At 36.1% G+C, this 10,252-nt stretch overlaps 1 protein-coding gene across 1 annotated transcript in view; it reads right to left on the bottom strand.

Moving 5' to 3' along the window:
- CFAP47 (cilia and flagella associated protein 47) overlaps nucleotides 1–10,252 on the bottom strand; it is a 291,226-nt gene that overhangs the window by 70,397 nt on the left and 210,577 nt on the right. Inside the window, exons 54-55 of the mRNA XM_035333565.1 lie at nucleotides 9,635–9,791; nucleotides 4,778–4,873 (exon numbers count right to left, since the gene is read on the bottom strand). Of these exons, the coding sequence (XP_035189456.1) occupies nucleotides 4,778–4,873; nucleotides 9,635–9,791 (253 nt within the window). The remainder of the gene's footprint in view (nucleotides 1–4,777; nucleotides 4,874–9,634; nucleotides 9,792–10,252) is intronic.

The following is a 10,252-nucleotide window of genomic DNA, read 5'->3' as shown; positions in this document are numbered from 1 at the left end:
GGGAGGGAGGGAGGGAGGGAGGGAGGGAGGGAGGGAGGGAAGGGAGGGAGGGAGGGAGGGAGGGAGGGAGGGAGGAGGGAGGGAGGGAGGAAGGGAGGGAGGGAGGAAGGGAGGAAGGGAGGAAGGGAGGAAGGGAGGAAGGGAGGGAGGGAGAGAGGGAGCGAGGGAGGGAGGGAGGGAGGGAGGGAGGGAGGGAGGGAGGAGGGAGGGAAGGAGGGAAGGAGGGAGGGAAGGAGCGAAGGGAGAAGGGAAGGAGGGAGGGAAGGAGGGAAGGAGGGAAAGATTCAAAACTAAATAAAAGTAGCAGAGAGACCAAGGAAATTCAAAGGAAATCTGGCCTCCAAATTCTCCAACATTTCAAAGGAACAGTTTCCTTGTGAAAGCATGTGAAAAAAAAAATGTAATTGGTGAATGTAAAACCCCCAAAAGATGGAAAACATGTTTTTTTGAAATGAATTTCCCAACTATCCTCAATTATTTTATTCTGGTTTGCAATGAGTTGTGCAAACTGGAATATTTTTGGAATAAATAAGACCAAAAGATGTGCTACATTCACTCAGCAGTGTGTAGTCCATGAGATCCGACCCTAGAGAGCCATATACAAAACCTCCATAATATGTGCACGTCTGGACATCAGGTCTTAAATATGACTTTTGGTCAACACACCAACTGTATTGCCTCACAGTACTTGTTCATGTAAACATAGCCTAACTGAGCCTCTAATCATTGAATAGTCTCAGCACCTCAGGGAGTGTTTCTATTTTCTCCAGTTAATTTCATTGTTATCTTTTCTGAAGATAAAAAAGAGGGTACTATTGCCTAAGATATGCACATTGCTGTTTAGTCTTTTTATTGCTTGAATGCACCTTTTCTACAGGTTCTGTTATATAAATATTGACTGCTTCTTAACACAACCTCTGATGTAAGTTATAAAGTGTAAAATTATGCCTTTGTTGCAAGTGACCAAATTATTGGTACAGAATGTAGTTAGAACATACAAGAGAAAAGAAAACTCAACAGTTTTCATCATTGCAAGTCTGTTAGAATGAAGAACTTTTTCTCATTTTGTAGCTTTTCTAGTTATCTTGTGATAATGAAATAATTATAAAAGAGAAAGAAAGGAGTCTTCCTAGGAACTAAGAAAGCCTAGTATGTTAGTTTCATTGTCTTTCAGACTTTGAAAGTGATTGCAAGAAAAAAAAAAAAAAAAAAAAAAAGAAAGTGCAAATAAATAAAGAAATAAAGAACTAAGTCTTGAAATCTGACATTTTAGGGAAATGGTCTGAAGACTTGAGCAAAAATCATGCCCTTTCTTAGCTGAAATTAGTTTAAGAGCTAAATTATCCATAATCATAGCACATCATAAAAAATATACTAAAATGCTTTTTCAATTATTGCCTAATTAAATATGAAACTATAATGTTTCTGTAGTGCATACACAATTTTAGTATCTCAAATTTAATTGCCATCACTGGTTTAACACTGTAGGCAGCTTTTTGGAAAATGTTGCCCTCACAGTATATATATTTACTGAATATATTTTAGCCTGCCTTCCTAAGTGCTTGTGAGGATTACTAAATACATGTATTTTATACTAAAAAACAGTGAAAGGGGAAAAAAATAAATAGATAATCACAGAGATCTCAGTAAAAAGGAAATGACCATGCAACAGGTGAAGTGATAGCTTTAAAATGTCAAAGTTTTAAAATATATGCTATAAAAATTACACTGAAATGTGGAGAGATCTACAAAATCAGGTTCTGCTAACTGTTCTTGTGTGATGGTACACCAAATCATTCAAAACAGACAAACTTATTGACCTCCTGGGGCATTGATATATGCTAAACTATAAACTGCTCAGAATGAAGGTTGAATGAAAATGGGATCACAACTTCAGATTAGGACCAGGTGAAATAATGAAGTCTGTGTTACTGGGAAAGAGTAATATGCAGTCCAGAAGTCTTAGGTTACTACTGTGTGAAGCTAAGTCAGAGAAAAAATAAATAAATAAAAATAAAAATAAACTAACATGAGCAACAATTTCACAACATGGCTAGTATTTTGGCTTTTTTTTTTTTTTTTTTTTTTTTGGTAAAATGATGGTGAAACATGATTCCAGTATTTTCAGCCTACTTAACTATTTCTGAATTTCTCCCTCTGTATTTTTCATCAGACAAAACAGAGTCAGTGAACCAAAACTACTAATTAACTAGCAGCAAGCATAGTTTTTCCACAAGTGTAAATGTTGCATATAAAATTATCTGGTAATCATATTCCAGAAAGTCTAGTAAGAAGAATAGTTGATTTCAACATGGTTTCGAAGTATTCTTTCTTTGCTATCGGGAACAATGATAAAGTAGTCTTTGTAATACCTTCACCTAATCCATACTTCATCTAGTCATAAGTATACTAAAAAGAATCTTTCCATAAATATGATTCTTAACATGATTCCATTGTCCATAAATTGTGAATGAGACCAGGTGCTAAACAAGTATGCATTCACTGGTTTTATTGCCTCCCAACAAAAGAGATTAGGCTGCAGAATCCTCAGAGGAAAAGATTTATATTATGAAAATATTTGATATAAAAGAATAAGTAGTGAAAAGTACAATTTATGAAGATTTTATAGTTGTTGTAATATTTCTTTTAAGTAATTGTTCGGTCACTTTAAATATGTACTGTCTATGCTAGATTGCTTTGGACAGCTCCTCACAGCTTCTATGAAAAAAAAAAAAAAAAAAAAACATAACAGGGCAGCATACAGAAATGGCAACAGTTGCAACTTTTATATATGCCTGGGCAAAATCTACTTTTAGAAAATGATACGATGTGCAGATAAATTCTTCCCTCTTCTACTTCTAAATCATTCTTGCTGTATCACTTGGAAATATTGCTGAAGCATAGTTAAGTTTCAAGAAGAGAAAACAAAAACAGTTTGTCTGCAACATCCCTTAAAACAAGGGTATTCAAGTAGGGTAGTCAAGTACATCTTAAGGAAAAACAGAGTATCTGGCAAATTTTTGAATGAAATTGAAAACAAATAATCCCCATTTCATTTTTTTAACTCTGGTATTTAGGTAACTCTGGTAACTCTGGTATGAGGAGGTATCACCTCCTCAAGGAAAATTGTATGGCTTATTCTGATACCTATATCAACATGCAACATTATAACAGACAGAAATGGATGGGCACACAATTGTATGAGATACTAGTAAACCTTTTTTTTTTCTTTAATTTATATTTTAAGATACAAATAATTTATCTATACGCTTTGAAAATAGAAAGCATATCTGAGAAGTATATAAAAATATAAAAATAGATATCAGGAAAATTATTTAAATATTCTCTGTAAATATAGAAGACTAACTACCTCCTAAGCTTCAGCAGAAGTTGAAAGCCTCTTTATGAATAACTTGTAATAACTGAAATACTCTAATTCTATCCATGCTTTGCCATAATGCTAGAATACTGAATAAACTGAATAAATCAATTTCCATCTAACGCAAGATGTAAAATGAATTGGTAAGATTACAACATTAAAGACAATTAACTACTTCCTATTCTGTCTCAGATCAGATGTGACCTATAATGTCACCTAAAATATAATTCGAAAATAAAGTCAAATATTTAAATCCTTTCCAGACAGTTCAAGTTTATAATTTCTAGATTTTATTGTCACTTTTGAAACTACCATGGGCAACATAGGAAAATACAGAAAACAGCAATTTGCAATAGCACATCTATTGTAGGAAAAAACAATTCAAAGGACAGGCAAGTCTGAAGAGAAAGATAAGCGATCTAGAACTCAATAATTGTGAAATCTATTTTGTATTTTGTTCTAAGTTCAATAAAATTAGTAGTAGTTATCAAATGCCTAACACAGTTATTCCTGAAATTTCTTACCCTTTCCTTTTACCCATAACTGATCCTTCAAATAAGCAAACATTTTGTTTTAAAGATTTTTTTAGCAATTACATGTTTTTTCTTTCTGCTACTTCAGGTTTTAGGAAACAGTGACTTGCTACACGATAAACTAATAATATGAGTCTTGATAATAGTTTAAATATTTGTAAATATTGTTTTTCAATTGTATTTGCAGTTATTATAAAATATATAATTATTCACTAAAAATTAAGAAGCCATTCAATTTAAATTTATTTTAAAATTTTAGCAATTGATGCTCATAATAGTTCATAAACATTTTAATAGTTTTGCTGTTCGTCTTTACAGTCATAAAATACAACTTTATTTGAATTTAGTTTCTTAATTCATAGCATTTTGTCAAAATACATCAAGACTACGTTACTGTATGGGCTCATTCACCCTTTTATACAATACTTATAGCACCTATTATGAGGTCAGGCTGCAGCCCTCTTCTTTCTTTTACACATCAGCATCACTAGTAACATTTGTGCTTTGATAGTAAAACATTATATTACAAAATGAGTCATATTCCAATAGCCTAAGAAAATCATTGCAGAGATAAGGAAAAAAATAATTGTCAAAAATGAACAAATCAAATCTGAGAAGAACTTTACTGGATGCAAGTCTGTTATATTTATATATTTTAATTTGTATATGTATTTGTATTTGTTAAGTAAAACAAACGACAGTGGCATTGGGGTGATAATGGGCTCCACAGTACTCAGATGCAGCACATCAACTGGAATAGCTACATTCATCAAAACACTGAATTTTACATACACTGTAGTTTTCAGGCACCATAAAAGACCATACCTTGTTAAAATTTCAAAGGAAAGCTCAATAAATTACGTACCTCGTGTCTGTTTGAGCAGAAGATGGAAAGCAGATTCCTTAGTAGTGAACATGGTTAGGACAGATGCATTGTGGTGACAACTGGACTGTTCCTGATCTGAAGACCAAATAAATAAATAAATAAATTTTTAAAAAAGTAATAACCAAGAATCTGACTACTTCTGAATAATATATCCCGTGTTAAAGAGTAATAACATTGAATGGCGAACTGCTGACAGAAGATATGATACACAGGATACAACAAACTGTCTGGAGAAGACCGCGTGGTTACAGAACAAAATTAAAATAGCTTTAAGGAACAGAAGAATGAACAAAGATGTTCAGGAAGGTGAAGAGAAGCTCTCATGATGGAAAATATCGAATGTCCTGTTTCTTGTGAGAAGACAGTCTTGAAATTATTTGACGTCGGGAATAAAGTTTCAGGTTTGGGAAAGTAGTTGAAAGAGGTTGAAAATGAAATTTGCAACCTATTTGCAAACTAAAAGAATTCAAAGACACTTTCAAATTATCAATGGTAGGTGCATAAGAAAAGCCTATGTACTTACTTTAATATAAACCAACATTTTTTCTTAAACTGAGATACTGCAATGGCAGAAAAGCTATCTGAAATGGTTTTCTTATAAGGAAATCTTTAAATCTACATAAGGATCATATAAGGAAATTGTAGATTTCCTTATATGGTCTGCTGCTTATATGGACCATATAAGGAATTGTAGATTTCCATATATGGTCCTCCAGGCTACCCTATTCCTGATACAAGGCAGGATGCCATTGGCCTTCTTGGCCACCTGAATTCATGTTCAGACAAACATAAATCGGCACCCCCAGATCCTTTTCCTCTGCACAGCTCTTCAGCCACTCTGCCCCAGGCCTGTAGCATTGCTTGGGGTTATTGTCGCCAAAGTACAGGACCCAGCACTTAGTCATGTTGAACCTCATCCCATTGGCCTCTGCCCATAGACCCATCCTCACCAGGTTCCTCTGCAGGGCCTTCCTACCCTCTGGCACATCGACACTTCCCCCCAACTTGGTGTCACCTGCTGTCATCCCCAACTTAGTGTCTTCTGTACATATAACATACCTGTATTATTACAATATCTACAATATATGAGTTAGTATATCCATTACCTTTCCAGGTAAACTATACCCGGACAACATAAAAGTTCAACTAAATTACTTTCCAGAACATGTAAAGACCATAAATACTAAGCTGAACATTGATTATAAGACCAGGTTTCTCTTCTTTTGAAAAGAGGGAAACAGGGTAACAAATTCAAGACAGCTTTAAGAGGACAGTTATGGGTTTTGTTCCATAAAGATCACAGTGCAAAATTTGTTTCTCAAAATTGCTCTTATTCATGTACAAATCAGAATACCAGATTGCATTTCACACTAGAATAAAGCATGCCACATTCCACGATCTGCAGTGGGAAGCTTCATGTCACACCTATACTTTAAGAAATTGTATAATCAGTTAATTCCCAAGCAAATAGGGTGGGTTGCATAGCTAGTAATTCACAGTGCTTCTATATGTGTCTGAACTAAGATAAAGAAAATAATCACAAAGGGAAAATAGAATGAGAACAATAAAAAAGTAAACATTTTAGGAGGAAGATTGCATTAGTAACAATGTAAAAACAAAAATTTACTGTATCTTCAGCCGCTCCAGTGTAGTTGCCCCATGAGTTGACAAATGAGAGCAATTAGAAAAATAGATATTCCAACAATTTATCAGTGTCCCTCTGGACTGAAGCTCTACCGTTAATCATGTCAGCCACTTCCCCCAATTTACATTGCACTCAGGTTGAGGGAGGTGATTGTCTTCCTCTGCTCTGCATTTGTGAGACCCCACTTGGAGTACTGCATCCAAATCTGGGGCCTCCAGCACCAGAAGGATGTGGAGCTGTTAGAATGGGTCCAGAGGAGGGCCATGAAGTTGATCAGAGGGCTGGAGCACCTCTCCTATGATGAAAGGCTGAGAGAGCTTGGGCTCTTCAGCCTGAAGAGAAGGCTCTGGGGTGACTTTGCTGCAGCTTTTGAATACTTAAAGGGGGCCTATAAAAAAGACTGATAACTTTGTGCCAATCAGATAATAACAGGACAAGGGGTAATGATTTTAAACTAAAAGAGGGGAGATTTATAATAGAGTTTAGGAAGAAATTCTTCACTCAGAGGATGGTGAGGCACTGGAACAGGTTGCCCAGAGAAGATGTGGATGCCCAATCCCTGAAGGTGTTGAAGGCCAGGCTGGACGAGGTGTTGGGCAACATCGTCTAGTAGGTGGCATCCCTGTCTATGGCAGGGGGGTTGGAACTGGATGGTCTCTAAGGTCCCTTCCAACCCAAGCCATTCTATGATTCTATGATCATCCAGGGCATTAATAAGGGTTTTGAATAATATGGACCCCAGGATCGACCCCTGGGGTACTATACTCATTGCCAGCCAGCAGTTAACTGTCAAACTGTTGATCGCTGTCCTTTGAAACCAAATGTTCATCCACGTTTTCAACCTACTCAGCAGTCTGTTGAGTCAGGAAGTCTGGACTTCCTTAGCTTCCAAATGAGAATGCTACAGGAAACACTGATAAAAGTATTACTGAATCATGTTATATTACATCTACTGCTCCTCCTTCATCTGCATAATCACTCATTTCCATGTAGAAGGCAATCAGGTTAGTCAATCATGATTTGCACTTAACAAAGCCATCTGACTACTCCTGATTATCTTTTTGACTTTCACATGCTCAGAAATGTACTGCATTGGGCTGCATAGAGTGCAAGAGGATGTGTATAATGACCCTACCAGGTGCTGAGGTGAGGCTGATCAACTCACCACTTCTTTAGTGTTGCTTCTACAATTTTAAAAGAAGGGAACAATATGTCTCTTTTCTATTTATCAGGGATATCTCTTGATCACCATGAATTTTCACTCACAATCACACTGGCCAACTCTTTTATCACTTTATGAATTTTATCTGGACTTGTGGATCTGAATGAATCCAGCTGCTATAAGTAGCCCACAGCCCATAGATTCCTGATGAGTGCCTATCTCTATTTCAAACCATGTTAATACATGCTGCCTTGGGAGAAGTTTTTCCTTGCAAATCTTAATGGGGGGTGGGGGGACATCAAACACTTCAGCATTTTCTGCACTGTCTCTAACTAGTCGATTCCCCCACATCCATCCATAGACCCATCTGCATTTTTCTTAAGTTTTGTTAGGCAACTATCTTTAGAACCTCTTCTTGTTACTTTCTGTTAGTCTCCACACCATCTGGGCTGTGGCCTTCCTGATGTTTTTGCTAGGTATTCTCATGGTGCTTTTATACTCACTTTTTGTTACATGTTCTTCATTCCATCTCATCTAGGTTTAGTCCAGTGAATATGGCATTGGCACTGCTAATAACAAGCTATGGAACTTAATTTTAACTCATTGCAAAGCATCAAGGCTTTCTCAGCTTGTTTGGACTTCAACTATTTTAGCTGTAACAGCTAATAGCCCAAGTGCCATCTGTTGCTTTATCTGTTCTTCAGCTTAAGTTTTGTGATATTCTGTGGTATTGCCCTACAGATCTTATACAGTACATGGTAAAAATTGAATAAAATTAAGTGATCATTGCAGAACTAAACCTAGGGATCAACAAGAAAGCATAGCAAGAGACTTTTGGAAACATAATCTATTCAAAATGATGGTTCTGAAATTTTTATACTGAATTCTCAGGAGATCAGTGAGAAGTTATGTTGTTGTTGTTCTCAGAATCATAAAACAAACAAAAATGCTGCCTGTGGTGAGCTTATAAGAGACAACCGGATGTCTATGAATGCTGTTGCAGGGAGACTTTATATGGTGGTGACTTTATAGAAGGAGTTGACTTCACTAGCACATAAGAGAACTGCTCTCAATTTTTTTCATGTGTGGTGTTGTTCAATTTTCACAAGTCTTTGTATTTCCAATTCATATCTTAGAAGCTGTAATTTATTCAAAAGCATTAATTCATTGCAGCAAATAAAAATGAATCTACATTTGTAAAAAGTCATGTTTCTTCTCTTAGTCTATGCACTACAAACACCAAATCAGAGCATGACTGTGTAAACCTGGCTTAAAGCTTACATTTGTATATGTTTTATTTTGCTGAGAAATGCTTTAGCACTTGTATTATGTTGGACCACGTGGAGATTCAGAGAACATTCTAAAGCTCTCTGCTTCACTGAAAGACAAATTTAGTCTTGAGATAGAATCTGGGACTTTGAACTTGATCTCTACACCATGAAATCTCAGTACGGACAGTGACTTAATTATATTTGTTAATTCTGGATCTTATATTATTTCTTGAAGTATGTTTAAAATAATTTCTGAAACATACTTGCTTGGAACATCAGTCAGAAGTAACCTGAAATGTTTTGCTCTTATGAACTTCTTTAACTGTCTGTAATCTGAAAAAATATTTTGGAAAACACCTGAGGAACAAAACTGAAACAAAACATTAGCTATTTGTCTTAGACATAGAGCTCCCAAAATACACCCCAGGAGACTTGACTCCTATTGCCTAAATGTTACAGTGCAGTTTAGAGTAAACAACCAGCTGCATATATACATGAGTTTTCACGATGGAAGTGGTCTATTATGAGTGGGTTTTAGAGGTTTATGTTCTTTCTCAGTTTCCACAGCATAGTCTATATAGCTTTTCAGGGTGTCTGTGAATGATGCACAATATCGTTTTTTCCTAGAAATGAAATAAGTCAAATGTAATCATATCCCACCCACACTTTTAATGCAATGAAGGAGCTTAAGTTCCTCCCCCCACCCAAAAACAATACTGTTTATTACTGTTTATTACTGTTTAATACAACATGCATACCTGTTAGCATGACATCTACCAGAACATTTTCAGGAGTTGGATTTTTGAAGGATATGATGACAGAAGAACCCTGGAAAATGCACGCACTTATGCTAGTTGGTTCCATCAACTGAGGAGGAAGACCAGTCCCCGACAGGTAAAATATCCATTCTATAAACTGTGGATGAAAACTGTGTCATTATTTATTATTTGACCAGTCAGACCTACAAATTTTAAGGGAAATTGCCTATTTCTTTCTTCTAGTGCTCTAAAATCCAACCATCAAACTGAACTATCAAGTCCCATAACTAACCTATGTCCCTGAGCACCATGTCTACACATCTCTTAAATACCTGTAGGGATACACATCTCTTAAATACCTGTAGGGACGGGGACTCCACCACTTTCCTGGGCAGCTCACTCCAATACTTAACCACCCCCGCCATGAATAAATTATTTCTAATGTCCAATTTAAACCTCTCCTGGTGCAAATTGAGACTGATTTGTCAGATCCTGTCACCTGTCGCCTGAGAAAAGAGGCCAAATCCTTCTCTCTGCAACTTTCTCTCAGGTAGTTGTAGAAAGTTATTAGGTCTCCCCTTCAGCCTCATATTCTCCCAACTAAACAACTCCAGTTCC

The sequence above is a fragment of the Oxyura jamaicensis genome, chromosome 1, assembly GCF_011077185.1.
Source record: "Oxyura jamaicensis isolate SHBP4307 breed ruddy duck chromosome 1, BPBGC_Ojam_1.0, whole genome shotgun sequence".
NCBI lineage: Eukaryota > Metazoa > Chordata > Aves > Anseriformes > Anatidae > Oxyura > Oxyura jamaicensis.
The sequence above is the reverse complement of the archived record's forward strand: the minus strand, read 5'-3'. Positions and strand labels throughout refer to the sequence as shown.